At 37.6% G+C, this 18719-nt stretch overlaps 1 protein-coding gene across 19 annotated transcripts in view; it reads left to right on the top strand.

Moving 5' to 3' along the window:
• The window catches only part of LOC111597452 (potassium voltage-gated channel protein Shab), a 58450-nt gene that overhangs the window by 27674 nt on the left and 12057 nt on the right, over positions 1-18719 (top strand). For 10 of the 19 annotated variants that reach the window (XM_030226067.1, XM_030226064.1, XM_030226070.1 and 7 more), the window contains exons 2-5: positions 1330-1866; positions 1946-3461; positions 13208-14051; positions 14979-15068. In XM_030226067.1, coding sequence (XP_030081927.1) covers positions 1953-3461; positions 13208-14051; positions 14979-15068 — 2443 coding nt within the window. In that variant the 5' untranslated portion in view covers positions 1330-1866; positions 1946-1952. Of the gene's footprint in view, positions 1-1329; positions 1867-1945; positions 3462-13207; positions 14052-14978; positions 15069-16395; positions 17340-18719 lie in introns of those variants that run through there. The other 9 variants (XM_030226082.1, XM_030226071.1, XM_030226068.1 and 6 more) reach the window with 2 other exon arrangements.

Below are 18719 nucleotides of genomic sequence, written 5' to 3'. Positions count from 1 at the left end.
GCTTTTGGCCTTTGCAAATTAACTATAATAAATAGGAGAGCAACTCGTTTTTATTTTTACCCTAAGGAGCAGAGCCAGGCCCAATATGAATCTTCGATAAAGGCATACAAACAAACGTACACGTTACCCTTTTTAATATCAACTATTTTTTAATACTTGGCCTTCCCACAGAACTGTAGCTGAGACACTATGGGATTTGCGATGTATATAAATGGTTAACAGGCTACACACAGCCAAGTTGTTAGCATTTAGAATCGGATAACATTTCAGCTAATTACAGGCCCATGCCATTTAGGTATTGTATACATAACTGATATCGTATTTAATGAATTTGGAGCTGTCCGTTATTGGGGTATAGTGCAGGCCATCGGAACTGCAGCCCCAATACGTATACTCTAAAAACCGCGTTGCTTTATTACTTATATTTGCCATTGATAACGGGAAATCAGGGTATAGTGGTTTTGTTAAAACGTATGTAACAGGCAAAAGGAGGCGTGGCAGACCCCATAAAGTAAATATATTCTTGATCAGGATGACAAGTCGAGACGATTTACCCGTGTCCGTCTGTCAATCTGTCCGTATACATGAACGCGACCATAACATATAAACATATAAAAGTTTTAGACACTTTCAAATAATCGATAACTATTTCTGTTTAATTGTTATCGATTAAAAACATTATCGAAATGCTGTTATTAAATTATGTCTCGTACGGATTAAGAGCTGGAGTACAAATTTTGCATTTAGTTTTATATAAATCTTATAAATTTGATTTTTGTTATATTGCCGGCTCCAAATTTCCCCAAATTCTTTAAATTAAGGTTGGAAATAGAGCCAATGTGTGAAGGAATTTCCATTTTTACTATGTTGACAAATACTCTATTAGAATATGTAGACCATATGCTAAAAATGGTGCTATTTCAGTTTACCGAGGACCTCTCAGTTCAAATCCAGTCACCGTATTGCATTGAAGGTAGTATCGATAGACGTGATGCGCATTGTGTGGCAGTTGTTGGTGCGAGTCCTGGTATAATAATGTCAAATTTTCTACTTTTTCATAAGGCTAGATACAAGCTATGAGAAATATTGAAAAATGCAGATCGGCCATGGTTCAGGGTATCGTCGGTCGGTCAGTCCATCTAGTCCATTTCATAGTTGTTTTCATCATCGCTTATCTTATCAGCTGTCAATAAATAATGTTATATCAATGCAAGGGCGTGATACTGTCGGGACTTAAGCAAATTCAGCATTAGATATTTAACAAGCTTTTCAGCCAACTCGTAACTGTATTATAATTTATTTGCCAATCGCATTTTATCTTTCTTGCAGCTATATCTCGTAAAACACCAACACTCTGCTTATTAGAGCCCCACAAAATGCTGCCAATCTTCGCCTGAGCCAGTCGCAGTTCGAATCAAAGGCCAATTTAGCCCAAATCCTAGAAATAAACTGTGATCATAGCCTAAACACGCAACAATAACACCTACAGAAACAAACACAACAACAACGACCAGCAACCAGCATAAAATAAAACAACGCCACACACACAAAGACATGAAGGAGAGCTGCCACCAACTTAGACTGAGACACAGCAAGAAGCAGTCGGATGCAAAGCGAACAGCGTGCCAGAGCCAGAGTCAGCTAGAGACACTCACTGCTGCCCAATTGCTGAATTTATAGATCTCCAGATATCAGAGTAAATTGAAATCAATTGCGCACAAACAGCAGCAGCAACAACAAGAGCAGCAGCAGCAGTAGCCAAACGAAACGGGCACTAGGTAGCCAACTTAGAGAAAGGACTGTGGAAAAGGACAACGGCAGAACGACGGAGGTGGCTGTAATGACAACAATCGACGCGATGTAGCGGTAAGTGGTGGAGAGGTCAATGGCATAAATATTCTATCTGTAAAGCGATTATCTAATTTGTGGCATTTGCAATCTGCAGCAGACTTATGGTCGGTGAACGCGACAGAGACCGTGAGGCGGTACGCTGGGCAACGGGTGAAACAACACCGCTTCAAAACAATAATGGAGTGTTACAAATGGTCGGGCAATTGCATGGTGGACAGGCTGCTAGCCAACAACAGCAACAGCAACAGCAACAACAAAGTCAGCAACAACAACAGTCAAAGCAACAGCAACAGAAACTTCAACAACAGAAACAGCAACAGCAACAGCAACATCAGGAGCTGTTTTATCAGCAACACGAGACAGCTGCGCGTGGATTGCAACTTGCGGGAACAGCCGACGGCGGCGATAATCAGCCCTATTACGATACAAGCGGTAATGTCGATTGGGAAAGAGCGATGGGAACCGGTGGAGCTAGTTCATATGGTTGCGTCGGTGGAACTGTCCCAGCAGCTGGCAGCGGTGCTTATAACAGTGGGTCAACTGCTGCCGGCGGCGCTGTTGTCGTCAACAATCGCCACATGGATTATGCTGATGGCATCGGCATTACTGGCCCATCCGCCGCAACAGCAGCAACGCACGCAGCAGCTGCTGCTCTCGGCCTGGGAGCTGCTGGTGGAGGCGGGCACGGTACAGCGGGGCAGATCGCAGGCGGCGGCGGGGCTGGCAGTAGCAGCACCGGGGCCATTGGCAAGGAAGTTCGTTACGCTCCATTCCCAGTTACATCACCAACGCATTCAAATCCCACAACTTCCCAGCAGACTCTTGCGCAGCAGCAGCAGCAACAGCAGCAAATGGCACTCAGTGGTGGGGCAGGCGGCGGAGGTGGTGGTGGTGGAGCCGGCAGCGGCATTGGTGGTGGCAGCATTGGTGGCCCCACCAGCAGCAGCCTCGGCGGCGGTGTGGGCGGTGTCGGCGTTGGCGTCGGCGTTGTTATGCTACCGCCCGGTGCCGGCTCAAATGCTGGCATCAGCCATAGCAATACAACCGGCGCTCTGCAGCGGACACATTCCAGATCCATGTCCTCCATACCGCCGCCGGAGCCGTTCATGATAGCACAGTCGAAGCAAATAAACAGCCGCGTCTCCATCAATGTGGGCGGTGTTAAGCACGAGGTGCTCTGGCGCACATTGGAACGACTGCCCCACACGCGGCTGGGCAGGCTAAGGGAGTGCACCACCCATGAGTCCATCATAGAGCTGTGCGATGATTACTCGCTGGTTGACAACGAGTACTTCTTTGATCGTCATCCGAAGAGCTTCAGCTCCATTTTGAATTTCTATCGTACCGGGAAACTGCACATTGTGGATGAAATGTGCGTGCTTGCGTTTAGTGATGATCTGGAGTATTGGGGCGTTGACGAACTGTATCTGGAGTCGTGTTGCCAGCACAAGTACCATCAGCGCAAGGAGAACGTTCACGAGGAGATGCGCAAAGAGGCCGAGTCATTGAGACAGCGGGACGAGGAGGAGTTCGGCGAAGGTAAATGCGCGGAGTACCAAAAGTATCTCTGGGAGCTGCTAGAAAAGCCCAACACCAGTTTTGCGGCTCGGGTAAGTCCAATCAGTTACCAGCTGAGTCATCTATCCTTCTCCTAAATGTGTTTACTTACCTAACATCAAATAACTATAAATATATATATACGTAACCGTATCCGTTATCCGTATGTGTCAATGTCAACTGTCCAGCGTAAGCAAAAACCAAAAATAATAATAAATAAGAAATCAATCAACATATATATATTTTCCTCTTCTCCTACATTATCTATGCGTACGTCTAAGTTTCTATGATTTCTATAATTTCTATAATTACGATCTTGAGTTATGTGCAATTTCGTTTCGTTTGATTCGATTTTCGTTTGTCTTGAATTTTTAGTTTCGTTCAAATCAGAATATTATTTTTACACTATTAAATTACATTTAGTGCGGCATTTACAGCACTCTGTAAATATAAATTCACTGCCAAGCAAACTGAAAATAGTGTAAAAATAAAATGAGCCCCTGCTGTACTATATAATGCCTCTATATATATATATATGTATTACACTCTTATATATACATATATATATCAAATACTTTAAAAACAAATGCTACAAATTTACGCCGATTGCGATTGCCTTGCGTTAAAAAAAGCTTGCACAAAAGTAACTGAAATACGTTTATTAGCCCTCATATATTTGATAAGAGTATTTATACATGTCAGATTTCAATTTTCCGATAGGCATGACTATCGACTTACATATATATATAATTATATTGCTTCATTTGCTATATAACTTGAAGCTAAGCCAGCTTTGCTGCTGCTCCTTCTGCTGCCGCTGTAAATAAATCAGGCAAGCCAAGCTTTTGGCCCTATTTCAATGTTGTGACTGTGACTGTATATAAATTATATACTTTTCTAAACACATATATATATATATATAAATATATGATTATATATGTGAACATATATCTATCAATATCTACGCCTTTTTATGCCAAGTAACTCAGCTCATCAGTTCGCTCAGTGTATTCGATTGCTTTTGTATTGTGCCCAAATACAGCGTCACATTCAAGGACAGCTAACAAAGTACAAAGAACTTGCAGGGCCTACTCGTACAGGATATCCATTCAGCTTAGGATCCTTCTAACTTACTTTGTCATGTTTTCAAGAGTTTGGCGTCTGACATCCAAGGGAGTGCCGCTCCTTGTGTTATATTTGTTAAAATAATTTTGCGTTACACTTAACCGTTGATTGCCCCCACCTTTTAGTGTTCTTATAGTAAACACAGATTTAATTTGATTATTTTTGTTTCGTAATCTTAAGTCTTAAGTCTATCTATCTGTCACTAACCATGCGACGCCGTGACACCGACACCCCGTTTGTCGCTAGAATCTGTCATCATCATTTACATCATTTTCATAATTAGCAATCGCACATCAAGTGCAATAAATGGAAAAGACAACCAAATTTATTTACTAATCGTTTTCTAATCTAACCGTTTTTTTTATCACACACAGTATATATGAACAACTTACATATTTTTATAAATTTATACAAACTTATAAACTCTATATATATTACATATTTTAATCTCTTAATTGTTGATGATGATGGTGAAGTAATCTCTCTCTATTTATCTCCAATCTTACTCCTAAACGAAAGAAACCCCTTGTAACAATGTTTGGGAATGGGCAATAAGCGATATGACCAGGCGGCAGGTGTGCTGTAGAAATCCTCGAAAATATTGTAAAGAGAAAGAACTCTGGGGAGAAGCGGCTAAAGTCGTGTTGTAATACATTTCCATTTTCCATAGAGGTTAGATCAAAGCCCCAACTAAGAATAAGAAGCTTTGGCCTGGCAGCACAGCTCTCAGCAACTCTTCAATCGTCCCTCGATGACGTTTCGCAATTGCTGTGCTCTCAGACGCCACGACCCGGCCCCGCCCGCTCTTGTACCATAATCGACCTTGATCATGACCCACCCACACATCTATAAATATATCTCAGCGCACACACAGTTTGGCTTCAGCTTGTAAATAACAGCCGATAATTTGCCAATATCTCAATTTCAGTGAGCTTTAGCTTAAGCAATGGCCGAAAATGGAAATAATTACAACATATTTGGGCGCATCTCCAATAATTTTTCATTCGATTTTTATTTCCTTTTTATTTATATTATGTATTTTTTTGTTATAACTAACCAAATACTTAGTATGAATTTTCAACATGTTGTATTGGCTAAGCAAAGCTAAAACTATTTTTATTTTTAAATTTGAAAAGTTAACTTAAAATAAAACAAAAGAAAATATTGCGAATATCAGAAAAGTATTTTACATAATTTCTCATATTAAGTTTATCAAATTTTGCTGCTTAAGATATTAAAGCCAATTAATTTTACATTATTATTAGCCAATACAATTTTGTAAAAAGAATTAGGCAAAAAAATAATTAACACAACTTATGATTTGTCATTTTTACAAAGGTAATGAAAAATTTCCAGAGCTCTTTGCCAGTTGTACTTAAAATATTTTTATTTTAATTTTTCTTCAACTACTAACGAAGTCAGAAGAGAAAAATAAGCAACATTTTTATTTTTGTATGTTTTTATTTTTTTTAATACTCCGCCTAAACACATCCTTTTTTATACGAAAAAGATAAATATGAGAACCAAAACAAAAGACAGTAAAAAAGAAAAAAGAGTAGTATTTCGAAATACTCTCAGTTTTTATCTGCGTTGAAAGAGTTCAGTCCAGTTTAACCAATCAACGATGTACCAACACAATAAATACCCGTTAATACTGTTGGCAAGGAAAACGCGCTCACACGACAAACATTTGCCATTTATACTAAAAAATTACCAACAAAAACCAATTTACAACAAATTTACATATATATATATATTATTTGTTCAACAAAATTCAACTCGATGTATTATTGTGTATCTCCTTTTGTGTTATCTTTTGTGTTCCTATTAGCGGCACGATATATATATACTATCCTATCTATCGTATATATAATCGTACTCGTACTCGTACTCGATACTCGTATTTGATGTCTTGTTATCTATTGCATTCAGAAAATTTTCTTAACTCATTGTTGTGTTTTAACGTATCTTATCTTTGATATTGACTGTTGTAACCAATTGGTATATTGGCTTCTTAAACTACTACTACTTAGTACCTCCAATCGAATCAACTTCAAACTTGAAATACACACACATGTAACTATCTATATACACAAACAGACAAACAAGCAAACAAACAAATAAACACACACACTTACACACACCAAAACAATTAACTTGAACCTAAATAATATTCAAATATAAATAGAGACAAAAATAGACATACAGAAAACGATATTGTGCCATTCAGTCAGAAATTTTAAAGCAATTTTATTTTTCAATTCCCTTTTCGTTTTTACAGATAAATCTTAAAACGTATATCGAATAGATAACCCCAAACTTGAAATATTAACCCACCAAATTTGCTGCATTTGAATGCCTAGTATAGAATGACGTAGTCGGCTATACTGAATTCTATAGCCAGTTTGTATCGAATTTTGTTTGTTTTTTAGTAAGCCGAACAAAGTATGCGAACCAACTCGTGCACCCCTCGAAACCCACAACAAATACTAGAATACTAGAAATCAAATACAAAACTTGAAAAAACAAAAAAATACCACAAATATGTCGACCAGAAACACACTCAACCGTAAACCCAATGAACCAATTGCAACAAACCTTGTCAAATATTTAGTCAGCTAGTTTTGTAGTGCAAGACGATGCGTTACTTTGGCCCTTGCTCATTTTTGTATTACAATTCACAACCTTGCACCTGCGCACAAACACACACATACACATACACACACACAGGCACACAAACACTTACACACACCAACTTTTTGCATAAACACAAACAATTTAAAGTTTATGCCAACATGGCGTATGCGCACTTTCCAATACAAATCCACAAATTGAATGTGTATGCATTTGATCATCCCAAGTTATATAACTTTTATATGTATATATATTTTCTTGTATAGCAAATAGTTCTATATTTCATACCTGAAATGTCTTGCATATAGTCGTATGATATTTGAACATATTTATTTATTCCCTAACTTCTTGCCGCATGTCTTTATTCAATTTTCCACAGATTTACTGATGAGTATGTCTGTTTTTGTTTTATTTTCTTCCTACTATCTGGATTTTTGTTGCCACATTTTCCCAGTTTATCTTTGTGTTTTTGTATTATAAACTCGCCCTGTTTTGTAATTCAAGTGGATTAACCAAAGACTACAGGGAAGTTAATTCAAATTTACGTCTGTATCATAATATATTATCTGCTTCTTTTTCTTTTGAAAATCGCTTTTCATTCAAGCCATTTGTATTTGCTTTCAATGGATTCTAGACAGTTTATGTTTTTTCCTTTAAATAAGGCAAAAGCTTTTGTGAATCTATTCAAAGCTCACCTTATGAGCATGGGCTGTGCTTCTAGTTGTTTGCTTTTTGTTTAATGAAAATCCAATATCCTCATTAAATTTTTACTACCTACTTAGTCAGTATATAGCAAATAAGCCGTATGGCGTCTCCAAGCTGTGCTCAACTTTAGTATGCGTATTGCGACATCATTTCAACCTCCTCAAAGATCCCCCTCAATCATGACTGAGCAGCAGTGGTAGCAGTTCCAAAATTCGCACAACCCGAACACGTACAATCAGCTTATTGTTTTCAACATCTCCAATGCATTCTATTCAATCGACAAAAAATATAATTAAACAAAAGATATAAAACGTCAATTGAGTTCAAAGTAAAAAGTAAAACTATACAATTTTGTACATCATGCATTCCAAATCATATCAAGTAGTAAGTTGTACCCAGTACTTCCCGCGCTCCACATGACCCCCGCCTAAGTAAAAGCCTAATTTCAAATTTGATTAACTTTCCCGAAGTTTGATAGTCGATCGAACCCCACTTAAATTGCAACCGACTGGGGCCACAGTGTACATAAGTATATAAAATAATGACACCAGGTATCCGTTTCACTCACTGTCTCTATCTCTCTCTCTTTGTCTCTCTCTCTCTCTTTACCCAACTCTGACTCTCTTAAATGTAGAATAGCATACATATAAACTTATATCTTTGTACTATTTCTCCCACTCAACTTATCGAACGCTTGAAAGATGCTAAATGAAGCACGTTTTTTGTTCAATATTTCTTTGACTTCATTATCTGTTATGATATCTCTCTCTCTTTCTATTTATATTCATTTTACTAGAATTTGATTTCATAATTTTTTTTGTTTTCTTACTTGTATGGTTTTCCTCTACTCGAACCCTAAGTATGATTCTCCTAATATATTGATATATATGTATATCTAACAATTTACTATAGCATATCATTTACATTTTACAAAACCGAATTCAATATTAATTATCTAGCCTTATTCCCAGCCAAGAAATATAAAGTCACCCCCCAATAAAACAGAAAAAGAAATCGCCTCGAGCCATGCAAAATTATATTCATTTACTTGTAATACCCGCCTTGAGGCTAAAGTAAAGAGAAATGCGTGGTTGCGTACAGTGGCCTACTATGGTAGATCTGGACACAAACTGATTTGTGCCACACATACACACATTCTCACACACACACACATACACACACTCGCATATATACATATGTGTATATACAAGCTATGTATATTCAAATATATAATTATGTATATTTATATATATCTATATATATATATTTATATATATATATATTCGCACTCATGCAGCCTTGTTTGTCGTTTTGAGACAAGGCAAATCTTAAATAAACCATAAAAGAAATTTTCTCAATCGCTTTAAAAGGTTTTCCAATGTTTAATATTGTGTCCGGTGCACTTGCGGCACAGCCCCCAGCTGCCTTTTGTTGTCAAGTCAACTGTCAGTGCACATACCGAGCGACACACACACATATACACAAGCATTTATACACATATAACACAGATTGAACTTAAGGAATTGTGCCCAAATGTGGCAATCAGAATTCCTCTGACTCTAGCTCTCTCTCTATCTCTTTCTTTCTATCTTTCTCTCTGTCTCCCTCTATCCCTATGATCTGCTCCAGCTGGCATTGATATTCAAAATGCACTTGTTACTGTCAAAACATTTTGGCTTTGGGCCACTTCAGTATGCAGACCCCAGCCTCCCCTTAGACCCTTAAACAAAAATCCAAAACAATTTGCAATTTGCAGTTCTTAGTAAATTACATGAATTTTTAACAAACAAATTCTGTATGAGTTTCCTATTGTTATGCATTCATTTATAGATTACATCAAAATAATTGCAAATTTGACTTTTGACGAGAAGTATATTAGAAATATATTCTTGGCTTGGATAACTGCAATTATTTGATGGTTTGACTTATAATTTGATTTGTTTTGATTCGTTTATAATTAGTAGACGTATTAGTAATTTCTAGCTCGAAAAGTTATATGCATTCGATTTTTTGTAAAATGCTAGTTCGTACGATTCATTTGACCTACTATAGCTCCATTATACATAATATGTGTAATCGTAATTTCCGATTTACTCAGTTTGTACTTATCGTTATTTTCAATTCCGATTAAAAAAAAATAATAACAACAATCAAAACACAGACAGCGAAACGAACAGCAACACAATGTAGAACAAAGCGTTTTGTCCATTCATTATTATGAAAAATTGATTATACAAATGTCGACTGCAGACCCGATGGTAGCGTCTCTTATTTAACATAGACCACATCCCCGACACTCCTCCTCTGTGCCAACCATAAGTAGTGCCAATCAGAAAAAGGTCTCTATTCTCAATGCGTAGCTAGTAATTGCGTAAATGTCTTACACTCCTGTACTACGTCATGTCCTTCGTCTAATACACAAATACAATTATATAAATTAATATGTTGCTGGTCCAGCGATGAACTAGGCGTCGGTGGCAGGTCCAGCGTTGATCGGGTATTTATAGTCTTAATCAATAAGTTGCTGGTCCAGCTATGAGCTAGGCGTCGGTGGCAGGTCCAGCGTTGATCGGGTAATTATAATCTTCTTATGATGATTATGTTGGAGGGTTTGACTTCACCCCCTTTTCTATTAACTGGCCTTGTGGCTCAGCAATGATCAGAAATATAACAATTTGATTACGGCGGTGTGCCGGAGTAGTGCGGGTTTATTCTTCAAACTTCAATGCAAAACTGATTTTTAGCTACATAGAATATTTCACTTAAGCTAAGCCAAAACTCGCATCACACCACAATGTCATGGTCGGCAAGCCGACTCAGCAATCTTAGGCAATAACGGAAACTCTTGCAGTAAACAAAAGTATCTGGTTACCGCCGCTGACCATTGCAGTTATAGCGCGCTGATACAAAGTATGCAGTGTCGCAATTGCGAGGGCTGTTTCTTAACTTACGAAACACGCGATAGCGAGGGTTGGTTATAAACTTATGAAATACCCTATATTAAATGTTATGTGTTAACTACTCCCCCTTCAAGTGTAAGGCCGCCCTCGGCCGACCCAATTCCGGCGACGACTTCTCGTAATTGCTTCGCAGACTTCCTTGCGTCGATGAACCGCCAAAGGGTGAGGCCAATGCAGATTAAAGCACAGCATATACCTCCAATGATGAATGCCACACGATAAGCTTGATCAGTTCCGGCGTCTTTCTTGAATTGCTGTATCTCCTCCAAATTACGTTCATTTAAACGATGAAGATAAGGGAGGCTGAGGACATCTTGGCTGGCAGTGATGTTCAGCAAGGGAGAGTTGGCAATGCCCGGGACTCTATTGCGTACGTTGTTGTGGTTGTAAAACAGAGTCCCGTTGATCGCGACTCGGTCCCCGAACGTAATGAGATGCGTGCCGTGTACTTGGATTTCAGTGCCGTTATCCACCTGGATCCTTGCGGACCCGTCGTTAAGAATGATGATTCCATCATCTACGTGGGTGATTATTTCCAGGTTGCTCGGCTGGATTTCACAGTGTGCCGTGCCACCTGCATGGAGCTCTTTGGCACATGAACTCTCTAATGCCAGACGACAAAAGGTGGCTCCAGGTGAAGCGGTGCAACTCTGCAGTGTGTGGGTTTTTCCATCGCATTCGGCTATGACGTTGTCAGGCAATCGCAATATGAAATTCTTGTGAATGACAGGATAAATCGTAATTTTTCTGCAAGCTTGTTTAATATGATTTAAATTCCAAAAAAAAAAAAAAAATTTTTTTTTTTTTTTTTTTTTTTTTTTTTTTTTTTTACGTTGGGCGCCAATTAATATGTTGCTGGTCCAGCGATGAACTAGGCGTCGGTGGCAGGTCCAGCGTTGATCGGGTATTTATAGTCTTAATCAATAAGTTGCTGGTCCAGCTATGAGCTAGGCGTCGGTGGCAGGTCCAGCGTTGATCGGGTAATTATAATCTTCTTATGATGATTATGTTGGAGGGTTTGACTTCACCCCCTTTTCTATTAACTGGCCTTGTGGCTCAGCAATGATCAGAAATATAACAATTTGATTACGGCGGTGTGCCGGAGTAGTGCGGGTTTATTCTTCAAACTTCAATGCAAAACTGATTTTTAGCTACATAGAATATTTCACTTAAGCTAAGCCAAAACTCGCATCACACCACAATGTCATGGTCGGCAAGCCGACTCAGCAATCTTAGGCAATAACGGAAACTCTTGCAGTAAACAAAAGTATCTGGTTACCGCCGCTGACCATTGCAGTTATAGCGCGCTGATACAAAGTATGCAGTGTCGCAATTGCGAGGGCTGTTTCTTAACTTACGAAACACGCGATAGCGAGGGTTGGTTATAAACTTATGAAATACCCTATATTAAATGTTATGTGTTAACTTATACACACATACACAAGTATTCACAGACACCTAGAGAAACTAGCTCAGTGCAGCCACTAATACACCCACGACACTATCCAATCATATACGACACGCACCCACCCACAGATAAACAAAGCCACAAGCCACGCCCACAATCACAGCAACTTGAGAGACACATTTAGAGACGTTACTTAACTTCTTATTTAACCCGATATAACTAGTCTCTCGAAATATCTACACCAACTACTACTAACCCCAAGAATTGAAGAGTTCTATTGATTTGAACACAACAACAACCTGAGTTTATTTTTATTTTTATACATATATATATATTTACATATACATATGTATATATACATATATATCTCAGTTTATTTCTGTTATTTAAATATTTTGCGTTTATTGTTCTGTTTGTATGATAAGGAAGAAGGATTACAAATGATATACTTCACATATAGTACAGCAGCCTTTGAATAAGACCATTAATAGAGAAATACGTTGACCCAACAGAAAGACCCAACAATGCGTGTACCCATCTGAAAAATAAAAAGGATCAGGCATCAGGCATCAGGCTTCTGTCAATTATACAACGATCAACAACATCTTTTAAACGGTTCTCAGATCGAGTTCTTGATTCCCCTTCCCAAATACAGAAAAACTAAACGTTTTGCGCTCAGCTAACCGAATGTTTGCTTCAAATTGATTTATAACATCGAAAGTTTTCCCAAACGAAATTTAACAAATGGAAATTGTATATACGATATACGATATACGATATACGATATACAATATACGATAAACATATGTGATCCCAAACAAAACCAAAAAAAGAAATGGAAGCAAGCGCTAATTGTTGTAACTCTGTGTGTTTGATTAATTAAAAAAATAGATACATTTATAATCGTTGTGATGTTGTTGTTGATGATCGTCTCGACAAAGTTTCGATTGTTCTTTACCGTTCACAGGTTATCGCAGTGATATCCATACTATTCATAGTCCTGTCTACCATAGCCCTGACGTTGAACACCCTACCACAACTACAACACATTGACAATGGTACACCACAGGATAATCCGCAATTGGCAATGGTTGAGGCCGTGTGTATCACGTGGTTTACCCTAGAGTACATACTTAGGTTTAGCGCCTCACCGGACAAGTGGAAGTTCTTTAAGGGCGGCCTTAACATAATCGATCTATTGGCAATACTCCCATACTTTGTTTCGTTATTTTTATTGGAAACGAATAAGAATGCAACGGACCAGTTCCAGGATGTGCGCCGGGTGGTGCAAGTATTCCGCATCATGCGCATCCTGCGAATCCTTAAGCTGGCCCGTCACTCAACGGGCCTGCAGTCGTTAGGCTTTACGCTGCGTAACTCATATAAGGAACTCGGTCTACTAATGCTGTTCCTGGCCATGGGCGTTCTCATATTTTCTTCGCTGGCATATTTTGCCGAAAAGGATGAAAAGGATACAAAATTCGTTTCAATACCGGAAACATTTTGGTGGGCGGGTATTACAATGACAACTGTTGGCTACGGGGACATCTATCCCACAACTGCACTGGGAAAGGTTATTGGTACTGTGTGTTGCATATGCGGTGTTCTGGTAATCGCTTTGCCTATTCCCATCATCGTTAACAATTTTGCTGAATTTTATAAGAATCAGATGCGGCGCGAGAAGGCCCTCAAACGTCGCGAGGCACTTGACCGTGCCAAGCGCGAGGGCAGCATTGTCTCCTTCCATCATATCAATCTTAAAGATGCGTTCGCCAAATCAATGGATCTCATCGATGTGATTGTCGACACAGGTAAGTCGAGCAGAAAACTTTCTCTCTAGCTCTCTCTCTCGCTCTCTAAGTAAACATTTGCCTGCTCAATTCAAAGTTATATACAACTTTTTAGCTGTTGCCTTATCAACGTAGCTGTATGCCTCGCTTTGCTATTTAAGCTTTTATGTTCTCTGCTCTATCTTAACTTTATGTCGCTTTTATCATTTATATATTTATATATATATATATATATATATTTATATATATATATATATATATATATATATATATATACTTAAACGTCTATTTCCTGTTGCATGGTTTTTGTCAGCTTCTCATTTTAATTTCAATTTCGATTTCAATTTATTTCATTTTCAACTGTCAAACGAAGGCGTGTAAATAGTCGATTTAATAAATTGTTAATATAGACTGCCGTAAGATGATAGAAATTTTCGGGCAATTCAATAAATTGATTGTTAATCTAAGTAAGCTTAATGGTATTTGAATACAATTGTTAACTTGTTAAGCAAATTGAATTACTTTTAAGTTTCTGTAGCCCTTAGGCCATTTGCCTTTAATTGACACCTGCTCAATAATGCAGCTGCGTTAAACCAAAGCGGACGCTAAATGCTGTCGGCTTTGAAGACAACACAACTAAGCCCCTAAACACACACTTACACAGACACACACCAACACTCACAGATACACAGTTGCATTGCTACAATGGTCAATTAGACAAATGCTTTTGTACTTAGCGCGCTTAAACAAGAAATTAGTGGGGATTTTACTTGTACAAAGTTCAAAAGCGCACTTACCCTACACACAGACACAGACACACACACAGCCACACGAACACATGGACACACAGATACACTCACACACGCCTGTAAGTCGGCAATTTACTATTTCTTTATTGTGGATTCGCCTAATATTTACGTCCAATTCCGCCCTCGTATCTAATTTTAGGCAAGCAAACAAATGTTGTGCATCCGAAAGGTAAAAGACAAAGCACTCCCAATATAGGCAGGCAAACCCTTGACGTGCAAAGCGCTCCAGGTGACTAACATTGCGTATACGTAGCGCATATCAAGCAATCAATCCAGCAATTAATCACCTAACATAATCCAACTCAACTATTTACAAGTTGTAGTCCTTGAAACTTGCCTCTAGCGCTTACGTAAGACTTAGCCAATTGCCAATCCAGCTAAAACCACAAGCTTTAGCAACTTAGTCCTATAAATAACTTCTCTTTAAGAATCACTTCTATATATAAACTCTATATATCTATATTATCAATCCTTGTATATACAACCGCAATGCACAGGTCTGTTTTTTCCATATAAAAGGTAATTTTCAGACATTCACTTAGATTGTAAATAAACTCGGGCTTCCCATTGGCAATCGATATTAAATAATTTCTATTAGAAACCTTTTAGTTGGGACTCTGAATACTTGCAAATAATATTTTCAGAGATATCAAATATATTGTTACACCGAAACCCCTTTAAAAATGTATTATTGCATATGCTCAACAATTGGTTGCATTGTTAATTTAAGTTTGCATTAAACGTAAAATTTGCTTTAATTATAAATTCGTTTTTTGCCGCTGAAACCAAATTGTTTATGAGTTCGTTTGTACACCCAAACGATTGAAACCATTAAAAGCTAAGCTTGATTTTCATAGTTACATAAACTATTATTATCACAATATACATAGCAAATTTGAATGTTCAATATAGAGTTGTCATTTCGAACTTTATTACAGTATATACAAAAAAAAAAAAATATTAAAAAATAAACTAAAATCAAAAATTTTTAAGTACATTTTAGAAAATTTTCAAGTGCTGATTACATAAATCATATATACATGCATATTATATACTCATCTTCTTAGACGATCGTAGTTCTTAGCTAAAGCAAGTCAAGCCTTCGGATAGAGTTATTTAACATTACGAAAAAAAAAAAACAATATAAACAACAACAAATTTGTATACCAACCAATAAAACAAAAAAAAGGAAAAAACAACAACACACAATTCCAAAATCTAAAATAAGTCTATCCGTAAAACTGAATTTGAAGAATCAACTAAGCTTCAATTTATACCTTCAACTTGTTCTTTTCTCTACTCTTCTATTTCTACTTTTTCACACAATGTTAACTTGAACAAATTTACCAAAAAACCAAAAAAAAAAAACAAAACAAAATCTCAACGCGTTCGATGTCACCCAAAATACCCAAATCTTTCGCCACACACACACGTACTCACACTTACACTCACATATACACAAATATGCCCACGCACTTTGGTCGCCATTAAACAAAACGTTTCTAACCATTAAACCAACTTTCTTACCAAAATCGGAACTCGAACCACGCCGACAGGCGAGAAAAACACGCTGATTGAGCCGCCGCCGTTGCCATCCTTTGGCACCCCTCGTCGGCGGGCCTTGTCTGCTCGTATTCAGGAGTTAAATCGCAGTTTGTTAGAGGAGCGCGACGCCCAGCAGCAGAACAGCTCGAGTGACAACGAGGACAGTCGTTAGAGCGTGTCGCAGTTGCCCGAGCGTGCAACCACAGCAACAACAACCGATACCCAATAAGACCACGGAGCAGACCCCATCCGAGCTCCGCGACCCCAAACACACTAAGCCTAACTAATAACTTGTTGAAGAGTATCGTAAAGCTAAACTGTTATTGTAAATGTAAATTAGACAATGCAACTTGTTATCTACCAACTAAAGACACATTCCACATTGAAAAACACACACACACACATATACACATACATACAACTTAGTCTTAGGCAAAAGCAACAACTGTAAACGAATTGTTATTGTAAATGTGTATGCAAGCAACCAAGTACTTCCCACAAGCTACTCAAGCAAAAGAAACCAAAAAACAAAAAACAAAAACCAAAAACCAGTAACAAGTAGCCAGTAACCAGTTCACTGTTCATAGTTAGTGCTAGATTATAGACATTGCCTTCCAGTTTTCCAATTGCTGCTTTCAGGTGAAGAAAACCCCAATCTATATTAATTACTCGATGTACTTCCGTTAAAGCGAGGCTATTGAAATTAAATGTTGTGATTATACATATGTAACTGCTTCTAGGCGCCATGAACACTCATACACTCAAACACCCACACACTCTGAATACAAAAATATACATTTCAACTCATACACATACGCCGCTGCTTGAAAACAATATCAGCCACATTGCGCATACGCAACGTTGACTCCGCTGTAGCGTTGCGTTTGCGCAGCTCGTGAAAAATTTTCTCTTTCAACTGTAAGCTGTATTGAAAGTTTTGCTAATTGCCGTAATGCGAATTTTTTTAATTTTTAACTAAATGCCATCAGCACTTGAAAATATTATTGAAATGTCTTAGAAAAATCGAAAAGAAAAAAATATATAAAAGAAAAGAACTGTGTAGAACACTTTTCATTCGATGTAGCATCTGCTCAAATTTGCTGATGTTTCTTTCCATTTGACTTATTTTGCAGCTTGATTATGTACTTTGTTTAAGCCACACCTTTTTTTAGTTGACTTGACATACTTACAAACTAAGCAAAACTTTCAAGAGCCCACAAAAGGCAACACAGAAGTGTTTCCACTTGGTCGCAGCGGCTGTGTGTGTATGTGGCTATCTCGAACAGAGTGTGGGACCAACAGCACAAGTTCCCATTCCAACAGCTAATAACACGCCAAACGCGTTACAACAAATGTTCAAAACAATCCGCGTATGCACAATTTTGATTTAGTGTCTATATAGGTAGCTATTAACTAGGCTTATACTACATTAATATTTAGCGAAACTGAACTTCCCTAACATTTGTTGAGCACAATAGTCAAAAGTGATGAGAATATATATATATGAGGATTTAAGTACATTTACTTCGGGCACTGCGAAGCTTTTATACCCTTCCAGGGCTTCAAAAAATATACACATATTGAGAAATTAAAACTAAAAATTAAAAATTAAAATTAAAATTAAAAGTAATGAAAATCTGCGCCCTGCAGAGGAATCAAATGAGAATCCCTCCAAAATTCAACGCAGCAAAAAGAATAGGAAATACTGCAGGACTAAGATCATTGGCCATCGAAACATGGCGTCAATGATCTGGCCCCATTTATGCAAAAGCCAGCCTTATTTATGAAATTAGTTAATGTAGCTGAAACAGACTCTAAGCTTATTTTATAATTTAGCGAGCTCGCCACACACCCGTGTGGACATCAAAATTGTATGTAGCTAAACATATATACACACATATATATACCTATACATATATTCAATATATTTATAAATGAATACTTAGCAAACGATGGCAGAATGTTCCTATAAATGCATAGGTCAAATTCAGCGAATATAGCAAAAGCGAAATAAATATAAATCAATTGCCTTATTTAAAGCCAAACGCGCTTAGTTTGCAGCAACAAAATGTTTTTTTGAAACAGAAAAAACTCGATGTATACTCATAAGACTATTTAACCATAGTTGCAGTTGCAGTTGCATTGCTAAGTACGACAAAAAAAGCAAGTAAATTTTGTTAAGTGTTGAACAATTGTAGATCTAAGCTAAAACGCGTCGAGTAGTTAAATGAAGTTATACAAAAATAATCTATAAAACCCATTAAAGAAATACAAAACAAAAACTATTTCGTTGTAAGTGTTCTTCTTCTCTTTTCATTTCACTTCTGTTTTTCTA

Source organism: Drosophila hydei, unplaced genomic scaffold (assembly GCF_003285905.1).
Source record: "Drosophila hydei strain 15085-1641.00,03,60 unplaced genomic scaffold, DhydRS2 tig00000001-arrow-pilon, whole genome shotgun sequence".
NCBI lineage: Eukaryota > Metazoa > Arthropoda > Insecta > Diptera > Drosophilidae > Drosophila > Drosophila hydei.
Note: the sequence above shows the minus strand (reverse complement) of the source record. Positions and strands in the feature narration are given on the sequence as shown.